At 41.9% G+C, this 17,731-nt stretch overlaps 1 protein-coding gene across 1 annotated transcript in view; it reads left to right on the forward strand.

The window, feature by feature from the left end:
• The window catches only part of ROR2 (receptor tyrosine kinase like orphan receptor 2), a 228,377-nt gene that overhangs the window by 182,648 nt on the left and 27,998 nt on the right, over positions 1-17,731 (forward strand). Inside the window, exons 3-4 of the mRNA XM_069227391.1 lie at positions 4,283-4,570; positions 6,976-7,006. Of these exons, the coding sequence (XP_069083492.1) occupies positions 4,283-4,570; positions 6,976-7,006 (319 nt within the window). The remainder of the gene's footprint in view (positions 1-4,282; positions 4,571-6,975; positions 7,007-17,731) is intronic.

Below are 17,731 nucleotides of genomic sequence, written 5' to 3' on the forward strand. Positions count from 1 at the left end.
AAATTGAACTCAATATCCAGGCCAATGTTTCTGTAAGTAAAGCAATATTTTGCATTTACCTTGCAATGGGTTCATATTTCCTGCATGTAGGGTCACTCATGCAGCCCCATGGGGTAACACCTGAAGTGGCAGTCTAATATTGCTTGTCTCAAGATACAACCCTCCCTATACCATTCTTCTACTTCCTAGCTTTCTCTCTGTCCTGTTTACTATATCTCGGTGGCATGTACTCAGCCATTTATCTGGTCGTGCATTTCCAGTTTAATTCAGTTTCTTCTTTCCCTGCTGTTGCAGCTTAAGTCGCAGACTGGAACTGCAGGGGTTTGTGAGAGGTAGTAATCATTAGGCAAAACAAGGACACTTTGTTTGCCTTCCTATCTCTTTCCATAGGACCAGCGGCAGGGCTAATGAATTTAAGCACCAGATGCTTCAAAAACTGCCAAGGATAATGGACAAATATTTGTATGATAGTTGTACAAACACATAAATGGCTTTAAAACTATCTTTTCTGTCGCTCCTGTCTTGCCATGACACCAGACTATTCCAGATGAACTAGATTGCAAAAGCCATTGCATTCAGTTTAGCGCAGGCACAATAGTTCTAAAAAAAATCAGTTTCCTGATTGGTGTGTAGTGAGGAAAAGCGCCTCACATGCAGAAACACCTGGTTTTCCACGGACACTAGCACCTTAGCGCCACCTGCTTCTTCGGGAGATTATCCGTTGTCTCGAACTCCCTGCTTCTGCTTTCTGCCTCCCCTTCACTCGAACCATTCATAAACACTCGTGCTGTGTGCACCCTCCTCTCTTGCGCCATCCCACCAGTGGCGACGAGACGAGACCAACGTGCGATTCCACCGTGACCTTTGAACTGAAATGCAGCGTCCTTTCCATGCAGCGCAATGTTAATTACCTGCTAATGACGGCGTAGGCAGCTACTGATTGACGTTCGCAGGTGTCGATGCTGTAGAAAATGTCTTTAATTAAACGGCAGTGCTGCAGGCCATCTATTTCTTTTCTTAGGTTCTGTAATCCCCTGAAACCTCAAAGATGGAAACAGGGTTGCATGTAACAGCATCTAAATGCAATTCATGTTTAATTACTACTTTTTTTATGACCGAGACTCTGCAGACTAGCCCTGGAGATATTACTGTCTGAAAAATGCGTATAGCAGGTAGCCGGAGTTTGAAACTATTTCTTGATTGTGATGCTATGAGTGGAAAGATTTAATCCAGCTTATCTGGTGTACACTGACTCGGTGAGAGGCTGCATATTCCTCCAATTAATTTTAGTGTCAAATGCATGGAACATTGACTAATAGAGAAATTCAAAATTCTTTTAGCTGGCTATTGCCGAACATGTATTGTACACAAAACCAATACCTAAAACGAGCTATATATCAGCCCATTTTACATCATAGCTAGATGGGTTTTCTTTCCAATCTCATTAACTTTACCCAAGTCTCCCTAACCCCCCCCACCCTCCTCACAAGGATAGTGTTTGTCTTGAACTGACAGTGCTTACCCACACTATGAGGACCGAACCAGTCCTCACAGCATGGGCTACACACACACAAACCCCCCACCCCCATCTGGAATTACGCAGCAGGGTTGACTAAATTATGCGGCAAGAAAAGGCAAATTACGACATGTAACATAGCACATTTTCTGCTAGTATCACTTCATTGTTTTGTCATTTTTAAGGTCAAGCACTCTGGCCCCTGTTGCAATCTCTATGTGTGCTTTTTAACCACGCCCATTTCACGCCTGTCAGTTTCGTTGGTTCATGGGCTTGCCTTTTAAAATTCACTTGATTTCATTTGTCAAAGGCATGCATAAGTCATGGCTTTTCAGGTGCTTAACCCTCTCGAGGGCACTGGTAAAGTACTTAAAACATACGAGGCTCCATGTTTTCCACATGGTTTCTGGACTACTTTTTCTTTTTATTTCCTATACAGCGTGATCTCGCTGGGCAGCAGTCAAGCGCTTTCCATGATATCAACCCTGTAACATAGATAATTGCATAACTGCCAAGCCAAAATGTTTGACTGCGAGCAAACTTCTGTTTCCTTTTGTGCGCTCCTTCATGCACATGGCGTGGTGCTTTAAATCGACTTTCTTATGTAAAACTGTATTACTTTTCATTTTCAATTTATGTGGCAAGAAAAATCCAGTTAGGACTTTACAGCACTAATAGCTCTAAGTCGAACAAATGCGTGACCCATTGCATTGCAAATGCTTGTTCCACTTGTTACCAGTGTCTCGGCACAGGTTGGACTTCCTTAGTATCAGTTCAACCCCCAAACATAGATATAAGCAACAGAAAGGTGACCAGTCCACCTTTGCAAAGCAGGCTTTCACTGTGCTGCAAGACATGTCTCTGGTTTTTAGCAACTTTTGAACTATTGAGCTAGAATTTTTTGTTGTTGTTAAAATTTGCAGATTAAGCAGCAGGTGATGGATTACAGGGCAAATGCAGTAGAACCATAACTATATAAAACCTACCGGCAGTCACCAGTAGGGTGTTTATAGTTAGAACCTATTTCCATGGGAAGAGCATTTTTTGGTCAGGTTCTGCGACCAAAGGCCAGGCCCTGCAGCTAACCTTGACCATGCACAGCCCAAGGCTGTGTGCGGCAGTGGTTGGATTCATGTAAAGTAATGAAAATTAGTTTACGTTAAAAAAAAAACCTTAGAAATTCACATAAAAAAACAAAAGTTACAGGGACATTATAGTTAGGAAACAGAATAAAAAACTTAAGAATTGCACTTAAGGAACCAGAGGTAGCAGGGATTTTGTGGCATTCATCATTGAGTGCAATTGTTCTGATCCTGTGGACATCAATGCAGCTAATTTAGTATTGAAAAAAACATATTTTTCTGTAAAAATATCCCTTTGGGAGTTCCCTTTAGCACTTATGGTTTCTTACTCAGTCTTTTGGGTGATTATTGTGTTGCCCTAGTTACGTGGATAAGTAAATCTCCAGGATGATAGCTCCTTTAATATGCTTTTAAATTGATGACTTGTATCCTCCTATAGCTCACATCAGGGAACTGCATGTTTTCTTTTTCTTTAAGCACTCCATGTGTTTTCTTACTCTCTCCCATATGTTCTGTTTCTGCATCACATCCCTTGCACTTTGTGTTCTTCCCCACACCTACCAACTCATCCTTTAAATCACATCAAAGGATGTTTTTATCAGGGTTTGCAGACTTTATAGAATTGGTTTTGTTTCATCTCCTGCAATCCACATGTTGCGTCAAAGCCCAGGTCTTGGTACACAAAGGCACTATTTACATCACTGGGTTGAGTGGTGGACCCCTGCACTCATATCTGACATTTAAGGTGGCTGGTGCACTTAGTATGTCTGAAAAGAAGAGGGCTCTTCAACTGAAGAGTAAAAAGTTTGCTCCCTGGGCTGCTGGTGAGCACCAAATACTTCTTGCAGTTAGTTCACTTCAGTGTCCTCTAGAAAGTAAATTGGGCCTTAGTAAGAGTTTTGCTGTAAATTCTGTCACTCCTTCATTTTTCTTTATCTTTTCTCAGATGTTCCTGTGTGAAAAGTATTTGAAGAAGAAACTGTGCCATTTATAAAGATTGAAAATATTGAATTCAATGTACATTGTTAATATGCCTTAAGATTTGCATTTGCTTTTCATTCGATATTTTGAAATGCTTTGTCTGTTACATTTGTTTTTAACAATGCTTTACAAACATTGGCAAATATAATAGATTTACACTCTCATTATAAAGGTGAAACCTATTGGCTTTCCATGTGCTTGTTCAATAGATGTCTACATTGTAAGCAAATATGTTTTATAATTAGCTTCCTATGTCCCAGTTTGTTCCTCATTGATCCTTTGACATGTGCCTTTTACTTTGATCTTCTCAAATAATTTCCTTCCTTTTGTTGTCTGTGGCCAAATCAGGCATTCTTGTTATAATCTGTTTTGTACCCGTTGAGTTGGTATCATTGCAAATGCTTTCACTGATGCACTTTCACTAGTAAAATATAATATGTTTTTTGTTTGGCCTTAGTGCGATAATCCTCAGGTTAGTTTAGTCATGATCTTTGCCTTTCCTTTGTGTGGACAAGTATTACATTGAAACTGATATAAAGATACATAGAACTGGAGATTCGGCTATGCGTGAAATATATATGTAAATCCATCTTCAAAGATGGCACATTAGGAGATATATATTTATGAATATGTGCGTTTTGACTGTTGCTTTTTCAGCTCGAGCTAGAATTTGATTTCATTGAACATTTGTTTCCTTTTTCAGGTTACTTTCTGACATTTATGGAACCAGTGAATAACATCACTGTTGTTCAAGGCCAGATTGCAACACTGCACTGCAAAGTGGTTGGAAACCCACCTCCCAATATTCGATGGTTAAAAAATGACGCACCAGTAGTTCAAGAGCCGAAAAGGATCACCATCCGCAAGACAGATTATGGCTCACGGCTTCGGATCCAGGATCTCGACACTACTGATACTGGGTACTATCAGTGCGTCGCAAACAATGAGTTGAAGACCATTTCTGCAACAGGGGTCTTGTTTGTGAGGCTAGGTAAGTCCAAATTCTTGAATCTGCGTCTGTGTAATACAAGGAGCTATCATTTTTCCGGCATGAGACCTAATTGATACAATGCTTAGTTCCTTCAAATGTGCCTTATTGCAGTCGCATGTAAAATTTAGCATGTAAACGTGCAGAAAATTTCCTGTAAAGACAAATGAATATTCTGTAGATTTTCTTCGAGTTATTTGAAACTATATCTGGAACTTGTCGGTCTCAGTGTGGCTTCATCCTTCACCCCGGTAATGGGGGTTTCGGGAAACCCCTCCAATTGCTTCCAGGATTGTCATTGTGAAGACAGCATAGCGATTTGTTGCAGACATTTGTGGACTCACGATTTCGTTTGAGAAAAGTAACAACAAACACGAATGAATGTTTCACCCTCAACACATAAAGCACACATTGTTCCAATACAACCACATGGAAAGCACACAAACGCATACATAATACGCATAACTTCACAAGCACGCCCTCCCCAACCACCACAGAAAGCCTGTGAAGATTGTAAAGCTTCTGAGCTGCCAACCATTGCAATTTAGTTGTCAGGCAATACAGGTGTGTTAACTCATTGCATCATCTCCTGCCGGCAGCCAGAAAACACTTAAAATGTTGTCAGCATCTGTTACAGTTAAGGCGCAATAAACTTAGTACAGCCCCACCCTGACTTACTGAGTTCACCTAGAGGTAAGAATCGCATTCTTCCTTTAAAGTCATGTATCCGTCTGATTTCACCACTCACCTGTCGATAACACCCAAAGCTAAAATCTGTTGTTAGAGGAGAAAACCCTTTTATAGTCAGTCTTCCACTAAACAAAGTTTTTAAAATGGCTTGCAAAGTGTCTCTGTAAATCTGCCACAAGTTTCTTGGACACAGCTTTCTCCCTGCATTCTCCAGATTGCTGCACACTTTTAGGTCGCGGCACTCTGCTCCACTCGACTCTGCACCTCTCAATTCTGCGCCACTCCACTCTGCGCCACTGTGATCTTCTCCTTTGCATTCTACGACGCTGCATTGTACGCCACTGAATTCAATGCCAGTGCACTCAATGCTATTACACTTTACGTCACTGTTATCTGCAACACTGTACACCAGTGCACTTTACACAAGTCAGGTCTTCTCTATGCCACTCCAGTGTAGACCCTTCTCTACTCTATGCCACTCCAGTGTAGACCCTTCTACACAACTCCAAACTATGCCACTCCAATACACTCTCTGGCACTCCACACTAAAAAACACTCTATTCTACTCTACTCTACTCTTTGCCATTCCACTCTACGACACTGTACGCCACTCTCCTCTACACCACTAACTTTTAGCCATGCTGAGCATCAGTCACTCTGATTTACTACATGGCTAAAACACATTGGCAAAGCAAATAGCTCTTGCATAGGTGAGACCTATTGGCTTTGCCAATGCTTGTTTTCCTCCCTGCTTCTCTTTTCTTTCTTAACAAGTGGAAACCTCCTTGTAGCCCACTGTCAGTTCTTCTTCCTCCCTTCTGGACAATTTAAGCACAATCATTCTATGTCCCTTCGAGAAGTCCCTGCAACTGTTTCACACCCAAACAGGTCCCTGTGCAGTGTCCACATTTGAAATGTGCCTGTTGCTCTTTAAATACGTACAACCCTCTTGACCCTCCACTGTCTGCTGTTACATGCTCAAACGGAACATGACGCTTCCTGCAGCCTCCTCAATCGTGGCGAGTGGTGAGGACACCGCTCGCTCGTGTTCTGCTTTCCTGTACCCTTTTGCTCCCATCTCCTTGTCTACACCCCTCCCTTAAATCCGTAATAATTACAACGGCATGTGGAGTAACGTGGAAGTAGGCACTAATCAGAGTATTGCACATTTCTACCATTACTGTAGATATTGGGAAATCCAGTTAAACCACATCACGTCACAGAAATACCATGACGATTTACTGCAGCAAAAGGGTGGAGACACCAAATGGACATAAATGTAGTCAGTGCATGTTACAACAGGCACTGTATTACTGCAGGTTTTACTACATGTTTAAATCTAGAAACATGCTGTATTGCCACTTGCAGCACTGCACGTTTTACCAGATTTATTTACTCCTGTGCTCAAAATTCAGAGGTAGTGGTGCACCTACCAACTGTGGTAACATGTCTGTCTTTGGGTTAGGTCGTGGATGAACTAAGTGGACGTGTCTTGAGACACCACTCTTGTAGTATTCATTGAATGGAAGAAACCTCGTGGGCACTACAGTTGAAGTCACATTTTGACAATGGGGAGGATTGATGCACTGTGTGTTCCTGCTGCCACTCTTTATAAATCATGATTACATCTGTTGCCGTTAATTTGATAATAAGCCAGTTGATGATAATGATGCCCGAAAATAAGTATCAATGCATGTTTTCCTTCTGTTTTCTTTTAGGTCCAACGCACAGCCCAAATCACAATTTCCAGTAAGTATTAATTTCAGCTCTTGCGGTGTATTTCATTGAGAATGACTGTAAGTCATCCGTCCAACATCCTGCCACTACTGTTATCCCATGCCAAAAGCTGTCTTACGTTTGATTTACACTGAGAAGGTTTGCTGGAGCCTTCCCAGGAAGTGACAACATTGTCTTACTCTGTTTTAGCTCAAGTTTAGCTGTCTAATAGCTCCCACTAGCCCAGCCTGTGGCGTTTCAGATAGCTTGCCGCACTAACAAACTATTTTAATGCCAAATTCTGCGCATTGCTAAAATAGAACAAAGATAAAGTTATGCTTTTCAGGCAGGAAACTGAAAAATGGATGCAAACGTCTAGCTCGTTCATTCCTTTGTGTGTTTTGAGTAACAGAGTAGACCCTGGAGTGTTTCTTGAACTCAGATAATAAGAGCAGTACGGTTACAAATTCAAGGGCAAGCGACCGAAGCCAAGCTTCTTGGCAGAGCCACCATTTCTTTCGACTTTACTAGGCAAAAGGCTTTAATTGAAGCACAAGGGAACATCTTCCACTCTCAAGCCCTTGCTCACACACTTCACACTAAGGGCCAGATGTAGCAAAGGTTTTTCCCCATTCTGTGTCTATGGGAAAAAGTGTTCGTACATATGGCCCTAAGTTCCTGTGCGGCCCTCCCCATCCAGTCTGCTATGATCCGTTACCTCACAAGATAAAGGAGGTACTACAAGGGACAGGAACTGTTCTTTCGCTAGGTTGAGGCGAGAAGGGATAAGAACCTCACAAATTGTCCCTGTCTCACTTATCCAGGCAGAGAACCAAAGACACGTACGATTGGACAGGAGAGAAACACATTAAATGACAGTCTCTTTTATTTCTGTTTTAAAGTACAGACACAGAAAAACAGGGAACATGTTAGTAATGGGTCTGGGTAGCCTCCCTCCCCACTAACGCCCCTTTGGTTAGAAAGATGCTCGCCTTGCAGAATGAACTAAGTTAAGCTCATCATTTCTTTCTGGGCTCGCCCACCGAAAGAGAATAACATTACATCTGTAGGCTGTATTTTCCAGTCATTAAGGAAAAAGTTGGCACATTAGTATTTTTCTTGCCTATTCTGAACCCTGCCAATTTCCTAGGTACCTCGTTAACAGGATGTTTATGTACTAATTTGGCAACCCATGTAGGGTTGTATTCATCCTATTTAACTGCTGTTAAAGTGCATTTTTTCTTTTGTATGTTTACATTCTACTGGTTACTTCTGTTTCCAACTCGTGTAAGGGTTGTAAATTATCCTTAGATCCAAAGTAGGACTTTAAAGTAAATAAAAGGAACATATTAACATTGGGCTGCCATACCAAAGTAGGTTGGATTTTGGGAGCTCCATGCACAACTTACCGTTTAATTTATAGAATATTTTCAACAGAGAAACCTAGAAGGAAATGGCTCCAGGTCAATCACTCCAAAGAAAAGAAATCGAAAGACAAAAAAATAAAATATAAATGATAAAAACCAACAACGCCATTTTTTCTACAGCTGTTCATTCCATTTACTATTTTCATTAGAGGGGTAACCTTTATGGAGGTAAAATTAATATGTCCTACGCCTCAATGTGATGCTTAGGGGTCTCCGCTTTCTATGCTTTGGGTTACACTCCTCTTGGGGAATCTCCCACCTACTTCGTCCTCTGATGGCAGGGGTGGCAACCTTTATGTCCTCTCCTTCTGGGTTCCCAATAAGAGACTTCCCCCCTTCTTTTCCATCCCCCAAACTGCAACCATGTTTTCAAACCAATTGTCCCCATACATGTAACTATGTTCAGAGCTAAACAGAAGACCCAAGGATTTGAGACAGAAGATGGCCTGACAGTACACACACAGGCAGCGTGTACTCAAGCGCATTGTGCGCTGGATCATGAGGATTGTTCTTCAAGAATAGTCCTGCATGCTTTTTTTGTTTGTGGCGTGGTTGATAGGACAATCTGAGTAACACTGAATTAGCCAATCTGTGACTGTGAGGCACCCCTGCAAAAGCCACAAAGTGGACCATCATACTGTGTTAGGTTAAAGGGCTGTAATTTTATGGGACTGAAATTACAGATTCTTTTGTGCATCCCCTTTTCTCACTGCGCTTTTGATGTAATTAAGTGACTGCAGTGCTACTCAGATGTGTTGGAATGATTATGGATACTGCCATTTTGTGACCCACTAGAAATAGTGTAGAAAGTGTGTAGTTCCCTTCATAAAGTGTTTTTAGAAGCAATGAAAGCCAGTGGTCCCCAAAATATTTAATTCTGTCCAGTTTCTGAGTTGTCTGTGTTCGCTTAAAAAGCCGGTTCACCAGAGATTTCTTGGCACAGCATCATCCACTAGGTGATCCACCAGCTCCTAATTGATATTAGTACAGAACTCCCTCATTGTAGGACCTGTGCATTGCATATCGTAAGGCAGCAGGGTGATGGCTACAAGCTGAGGGAGATGGCATTACTTGAGAGACTGATTAGCACTAGGAGGATGAACAGAAGCCTGGGCCTGACTGAGGCATCAATGGAGATGACCTGCAATCATCAGTATGATTTTATTAAAGAGGCGATACTTGTGTATTAGAGTTGGGCAAACATTGATTTATGAGGATCCTTTGTCTTTTGGGAAAACTAGAATACAATGATGGTTAAGGAGTACTTGGGGGTAAAGTATTAAGAAAGGACACATAGTTAGATGAGGAGGAAACTATTGGTGGGAAAACGGTGTCAAGGAAATGAAAGCAATGGGGGTTGGGCTGGAAAGTTTGATGGATAGGGGATAGTCGGGGAAGCATGTGGTGCAGGTAGATTGGAGATTTAAAAATGATTCTAGAAGGATTAAAAGGCAGACACATTAAAGGTACTGGATAGACTTCAGAGAGGTAGGAGGATGGAGTCAAAGGGATGCACTAGAATCATGCAAGTGAAGAAATAGTGCATTAGGAAGTTTGTAGGGAAAGGATGTTCCTCTGCGAAGATCACTAGTGTAGAGTGATGGCCTGATATTATCTGAGACCTAGATTGCCGGTTACGGAGAATCAGAGGCAGAAAGAGGGGTCATGAAACTATAAGTCACTACCACCTGTCAAGCGAGGGAATGCACACAGGTGAGAATGAAGGGGAGGTCAGAATGAGGGTGATGGACAAACAAGGCATCTCAAGAGATGTGAATTGAGGAGAACAAAGGGCTGAAAGGGCAGAAAAGAGCGCTGATATATTCTCAGAATGTGACGAATGTGACTTGGGGATAGCATTTGAGGACAATATACCCATTTCAATAGGGCCTACTTATTATTGCAAATGCAATTCGATTCTAATCTATGAAAAGTGCAGAGTTCCTTTAAATATTAGGTAGATTGCAGAAGCCTCTAAAAATTCAATGTTATGTTAATTCAATTTGTTTCTTGGCAGTAGTAAATGCTCTTGGTATGTCCTTTTACGTGGAGTTGTGCATCACTATGTACTAATGAAGACACAAGGTTTGATTTGGATACGGTTAAGGATATCTGATGAGCAGAACGGCTTGGAGCAGCAGTTTCAAAGTTAGGGTAATCACACAGGCTTGCAGTCGGACATCCATCTTTAAAATACAAATGCTTACTTGCTTGTTAATAACTTATTAATAGGAATTTATGATGTTTCATCCATTAGTATCTGTTTGGCATTCTCAAATGTTGGCAAGTTATTTCAAGGGGAAGGGGCTGTACTAGGAGGAGGCCGGCATCAGGAAGCACTTCATGTCCTCTTTCAAAGGGCATAGATAACCAAAAAAATAATGAATTAAAAATAATTATTTAAAAATACCATATTAATGGTGGTAGTTTATTTCAACATTTTTAACATTTTGTGAAAGATAAAATACATTCAGATGGGTTACTTCTAAATACACATGTTATGGCACACAATGTTTAGTGCATTTTTAGTGGGCTCTCAGTACTGTTGGTTGTCCCTGCCTGTAGAATTTTGTCTGTATGTTATGGGATTTTCCCTAAAGCAGGCACTCCAAAGAGGTATCAAGTCTTGCATCCTTTGACTAAACACCTGAGTATGTTTCCTCAGTTCTTTTTGTGCAGACTGACTGCCAGGTACAGGCCTTCTCTAAGCCGGAATCTCATTGGAGGTGTTGGGTCTTGCAGAGTAAAACGTCTCATGTATCTTCTGTTATGACTGCATTTAGGGCTTGTTAGTCTGTGTCTACTGTACCAGTTGTGCAGAGTTGTCAGGTGGGTTGTTTATTTCCTCTAACCCATGTATTCGACATTAGATTGCAAATGTTTACTTTGTGGTTGTGGGTCTGCATGAGTGACTGAGGATGGAAGAAATAAGGACAAGGGTTGGAGTGATTGTGGGTGTAAAAGTAGGTGGAAAGCGATGTTTGGGAGTGAAAGTTGGGAGTAGGAAGATATGGCAGAATGAAAGGAGGTGGGAAGGGTGGTGTGAAAAGCAGATGCAAGTAGAATACAAGGCAACTAGGTGGGAGTAAATTAGAGGGTGGGGAGACTGCTGGGTATGGAGTGAGAAGGAGGAATCTGGGGTTATGGACTGAGATGGTGGAAGTAGAGAGATTGGACAGAGAGAAGTGATGAGCTTTGTAAGGGAGTGTGAACAAAGATAGTTGGGAGAGACTAGCGGGATGGAAAGAGACAAGTGTACGGCCGAAGGGTTGTTTGTCTTTGATCTTGCCTCTTTGTGATGCATACTTGCAAAATATTAATCTGGGTTTCCCTCGCATGTTTCTAGGTTTCTATAAGGCGACAATAGTATAGTAGAGAGTGTGTAAGGACAGGAACCAATTAATTCTGGTGTTTTTAAGTATAGATCACAGTTAATTGATTTATTTGAAATTGAGGAAGACAGTATGAATACCTGGTTTACACACACGTATGCAACATCCAGCAAATGTTTGCAGATGTGCAAATACAGTATTCAAGAAGGAGGGACAAGTTCATGGAAGAGGAGAATGTATCACCTTTAGTGCATGAGGAAAAACTGTATAATCAACAGAAAAGGCATTACATGTTTCCGGCATGTTGTAATCTATTTGAGCTTTTAACGACGCCCACCTCACGCTCATCACTATGGCTCGTTAATGCACTTGCCCTTAAAAAATCATTTGTTATCATTGGTAAATGTTTTATGTTTGTCCCTCCATAGGGCAGTTGTGTTGCCGCTAATTGCACTTTTGCCGATACGTTTGGCGGTGAACGTACCTCTTTTTCCTTTTGTGTGTCTCCTCCACACTCATGGCGTGGCACTTTGAATGGGCTTGCTTATGTGAAACTGTATTACTTTTCATTTTCAATTTATGTGTCAAGAAAAGTCCGGCTAGGAGTTTACAACGCTAATAGCTCTAACTCGAGCAAATGCGAGACCAATTGCACTGCAAATGCTTGTGCATAAATAAAGCTTCCAGGAGACATTCCTTGACGTTTGCTGCTTAATGTATCCAGAATTTTTGGTTAAAAAAAGCCACCCAAAGGAGATCCCGGGGGTTCTCTCATCCAATCTCCTTAGCTTACTGTGGCGTGTTATAGTCCACTTGCATTCTTACACTGAGGAAGACTTGTGCACTGCTTCTTGAGACCTCTGCTTATGGTTTCTTAAAACAGTTGTTTTTTGCTGTCTGCCATTTCACCAAAATAATGCAGCAGGACTGAGAAACCTAAAAACAAAGGGAGGGACAGCAGGGTTGAAGTATGATCCCCTTGGCATCTAGGGATTTCGAAAGGAACATCTTTCGAACAAGGGTTACTTCATTACATTGGAAAGCAGATTTTGAGCCAGCGAAGGAACTTCTGAATGAGGCCTAGCAACTGTCGCGTCACTCCCAGCACTTAAGTGTGGTAATATCGCCGACCCTGTAGAGCTTGAATAAGAGTTATCTTTATTGGTCAGCAGAAACTCTGTGACTCCACCAAGCCAGGCACAAAGACCAACTGCCTCACATCTCAACTGTCTTGGAAAACAATACCAGAGCATAATGGTGAACATAGTAAACATTCCTCAGGAGCTGCACAGGGCTGAACAGCATAGAGTATTATATATCGTTATTGCACGAGAACTGTTCAATATGCAAGCAAGCACGGGTGTCTTATTTCTCATTAGCACAGCACGTTAATTAACAAGCAATGGCATAGCTAATGGGTCTGGCCTTGGCATGCATGCAATTGTTTGACATATTTATTTATCGCTAGCTTATGCATTATACAAAAAAAGTGACAAAAATATAGAAATAAAGCAAAAGCACGCAAGTTCAGGTACACGTGCCCTGGCACTGAAGTGTGCTCGTTCTCAGATTGCTGTGTATAAGTGGGAAAATGCTGTCACTGACAGTGCACGGGAGCCTGTGGCTGGAAGTGGGCTGTTCCAATGTCCTGTGCTCTCTACTGCGTGGGTTAATGTGCAAGGTGAATGGCACTTGCATGGTTGAAGAGGGCTATCCCAAAACTCCTCTATGTATGTATAAATGTATGTATTATCGTTAAGAACGTTTTGGAAAACGGGAGGCTGGCAAACTTGAAAAGTTGACTGTAGGACAGACCTTAAAATGGACCATCACAGAAGAACTGCAGCCCGCAATTGTTAATGTGACAAATACACACTAAGTTTATTTCACCCCATTTTTGCTGTTCTTTATTAATGCTTATTTTTAATTATTTAATTTTGTACCAAAGCAATTATCTATAGTCATTCGTGATTGGACAATGGTCTACATTAATAGTCTCATATGCAAATGCCAATCACTTTCCAGAATATCTATTTTTTCGCCTTCTTGATTCTGACAGACACGTCACATTTTTAGGCTTCGCCGAAAAATCACTTTAGTTCTCTCACCAGCTTCGTGTTTTTCCAAAAAATCATAATAAAAATACATACATATGTGCAGAGCTTTCAATTAGCCATCTTCATTGATTGGTCTATTAAATTTGTCAGACACATTTTGCTTCCACCCACCATAGCATAACATAAGGGGAATTGTGTCAGCCGACTTCATCCTGTGGCAATATTGCCCTGTGAGTGAAGACATTTTTCCTGATTATGTGTGCGCTGTCAGCCAAAAAGGAGTGTGATTTGGTGCCAGTGTTGGTGTGCATTAGCTGCTGGACCACTTGTTTATCTTTTACACTTTGGCATTGTTTGCATATATTTGAAAAATAAATAAATACTGTGTGCTTACAAAGGCTAGACCTATTGGCTTTGCCAATACTTGTTCGCTTTTGGGGTTTAGTGGCACAATCAATGGTGAGCAATATGTTACTGTAATGTTTCAAAAGTGTGTCTTGGGCAAAGATGTGATAAATTGCAACAAAACATCCGCTGCTAATGTTTCCTGGTCTTAAGAATGTGTGGTGACATTGCTGTGATTGCAGTGCCTGCCATCGCAGCAAGTTGTAATGGTTACTTTTATGCGACTGAACGCACCACCAAGTGATGGGGGTACTGCTCTTGGCACCACCGTTGTTGCTCTGGCTGGTGGCGTTGGGGCGCCCATGCACACACATCAGACTTCCAGGATCACGCAGGAGGCCAACAGCAGAGCCTTTTGTGGCACCTTGATTTTCAAGTGGATGTGCAGACGGGGAGGACTTCCTGTAGAAATGATATTTGTTAGAGAGGGGTAGAAGCTGTACATCCCAGCTTCATCCCACCAGCCATGACAGAAGCAGCTTGTAGCGGCGAGGCATGAGTCTTTGCCTCTGCTCTTCATTGCAAACACATCCATGACTTTAGATATGTTGTCTGTGGAAATAACAACACCTGGGAGTGGTGATGATGCAAGCATACAATGCATAGCCCTGTGTTGTGCAGTGACCTGATGAATGTGGAATATTGCCTGTACTGTTTTTTGATGAGTGTTGGGGATCATGGTGTTTCGTGCAATAAGCGCCATGATTTCTCATTTCACCTGTTTGTGCTGTTGATTGTAAAGGAAATGTTGTGATGTAGGTGCTTCTTAGCTAAAAAAAAAAAAATTATGTGCATGGCACCACGCAACTACAAATACTGCACAATTCCCATATGTTACGTAAACACTTAAGTCGGGCAGCACAGCTTTCTGCAGCTCAGACATGTCCTGCAAAAACTCTAAGACACCAACAACTGAAAAACAGTTTACCTCTTAAAATGTGTTTGCTCGGGCCTTTTCTTTATCCTAGTAAGGCTCGATCTTCTACTTTGCAATGCTAACACTAGTCTTGCCATTTTCGCTTAAACGTCATGTGACCTAAGCATGTTAAAATCTGGGGTCTTCCCAAGGCCTGTAGCCATCTGTCTGGGTCCATTCCTAACCCCTGATACGTCAGAGAGGTTTTCATGTACTTCTGGGGTGCAGGCTTATTTTCACCCAGGTGCCTTTCTCTCGCCCTCCCCACACCCATAATAGCCACCAGTTGCCCCTTTAATGTACAATGACCAGGATCACGCCACTACAGTTAGGATGGGCACACAGGATATTCTCTAAAAGTATCAAAGGCGATCAGTGCAACAATCTTACCTGACCGTGGTGTGCTCTTTTAGATGTAGGGAGGACCCAGACTTGAACCTTTACCCTAACGTTTACAACGTCTCCCTCCAAGCGCCCCATCATTAACCCAGCGCAGGGACTGGCTGAACAAGCCAGACGAGCTTCTTGAGGGGATAGTCGGTGGATGAGGCAGTCATTTGATTCTGCTATCCTCACCTCCATTTAGTGTCCAGTTCAGCTTCCCTGCTGAGGGTGGACTCTGTCAAAGGTAGTGCCAGATTTAGGAGGATGACATGCCATGATCCTGGCCAGGTATGCCATCCTCTCGTGCAGAAACAACGTGCCGCTGACTGCCTGGACCTGGTGAGCTTAATTGAGACCTGCGTAATCCTCAGTACCTGGGTAAATACGTCTGAGTGGACATTATAAGGGTATCCAACACCCTTCTAACCAAGAGTGTCCAAGTACTGATGCAAATTTGAGTACTTCATGGATTCGTAAGAGGAAGACACTGCTACACAAATGTGACACTACAATACAAATACCAACACAATTAGCTTTGACTTTGTTCATTTCACAAACGCCTCTGCCAGTGCTTTATTTGTTCTGATATTTATAGATGGTCGGAGCTGGCACTCATTTTTGGGGACTGGGTCTTGGATTTCATCATAAGGATTTGACGCAAGACCACAGAAAAAGCAAGACAATGCAAAAGGAGGGTGGACGAGTAAGTCAAGAAAAGGATGACCATGAGAGAAAGTGGGGTGAAAAAGAAGTTGGTAGAACACTGAAGCTTAGGAAGAGGCATAGGGTGGTACGAACTTAAGGCACCCCATTGGCATTATGCAACACAGCGATCACCAACAGTCTACTAACAATGTCTTAGAGCCCCTGAACGTATTTACTTACTACAAATTAATCACTGCCTCTGATGGTTAAAGCCTCCAATTGGGGGCTTCTCTGTGAGACATGGGAGCAAGAAGTTTGAACAGAAATGTCTGGAGTTAGACTTGTCCCAGCTGTTTTATGAACTGCATAGTAGACCATCAAGAGTGCTGGGAAGTCTCACACGGTAGACTGTATAGCCGGACTGTCTTTGTTTCTTTTTGAGCAAATTAAAAAATAACATTGAGTCATAGCCACCTTGTCTTAAAAGCAGCCCCCGCGTTGTGTTTCGAGAATAAATAGTCCCTTATATTTTTTTGACTTAAGTGTTTTCTGTCACCCCAGTCTAATTTATGATCTGCTGCTTAACTGGGGGCCTAGAATCCTATTCTGATCCCCCCAGGCTGCTGTCAGCGGCATGACTAGCATGGGTGTGAAAGTTCGTTTTCAGATTTAAATATACCCCAGTTAAAATAATGCTCCCTTCATTCGTGAGTTTAAAATAAATAAAATAGCAAGAACCATATTTCTCTAATTGTGACGGCAGGGAAAGATCTGCTTTTACTCCGGTTACCCAGTCTGAACAGAATCCTAATTGAAAGAGGGAATGGGTTTTAAGTCAGCCAATTAACTACCACTGCATTAAATTCACAGCCAAATAGGCTTTTAGTGCTAAGGATAACAACTGCATTTAGAAGTCTCTGAATAGCACCAGTTATGTTATCTGGAAATCTAATGTAAAAAAGACATTGCCAAATTCGAATCTTACCACAAATTATACTGTTACCGGTAGAAAAGTCCCTGGTGTAGTTAGGTCTCACCTTCAGACAGTGTTTAGGGCTCTGTTGGAGGTCTCACCTTCAGACAGTAGTTTGGGCTCTGTTGGACCCTAGCAACATAATTACTGTGGGATTTGAGCCAGCCCGCTATTCACCATTGGTTGTTTTTTTTTGTAACTCTCTTGTGCTTGTTTCTTATTCAGTGACTTTCCTTCCTCTTTTGGTTTGTCCCTCCCTTGGAGCTCAGCTTTTTTGTCATCTGTTTGATTGGATGAATTGTATCCTTCCGCTGCTTACATTCAGGGAACTACTTTTTATTTTTATTTCAGCAAGTGCCTGTCTTTTCTCCCTCAAACCCTTGTCCCCTGTTACATTCTATGTCTCTCCAACCCTCATCTAGATAATCTGTTGCCTCACAACTATTCCCTGTCTGATTTTTATTTTTGAAAACCTCTTACTTCCAAGCTTCTCGCTGCTCTCCTGCTTCCCGTTGCTTCTCTATAAGACTGTGCCTCGTCTTCCCATCCCCTCTCCACCCATACACTCTTCATTTGCCTCCGCTTAGCGGAAATTCATGTTTTAACCACCATCCGTTCC

Source organism: Pleurodeles waltl, chromosome 1_1 (genome assembly GCF_031143425.1).
Source record: "Pleurodeles waltl isolate 20211129_DDA chromosome 1_1, aPleWal1.hap1.20221129, whole genome shotgun sequence".
Taxonomy (NCBI): Eukaryota; Metazoa; Chordata; class Amphibia; order Caudata; family Salamandridae; genus Pleurodeles; species Pleurodeles waltl.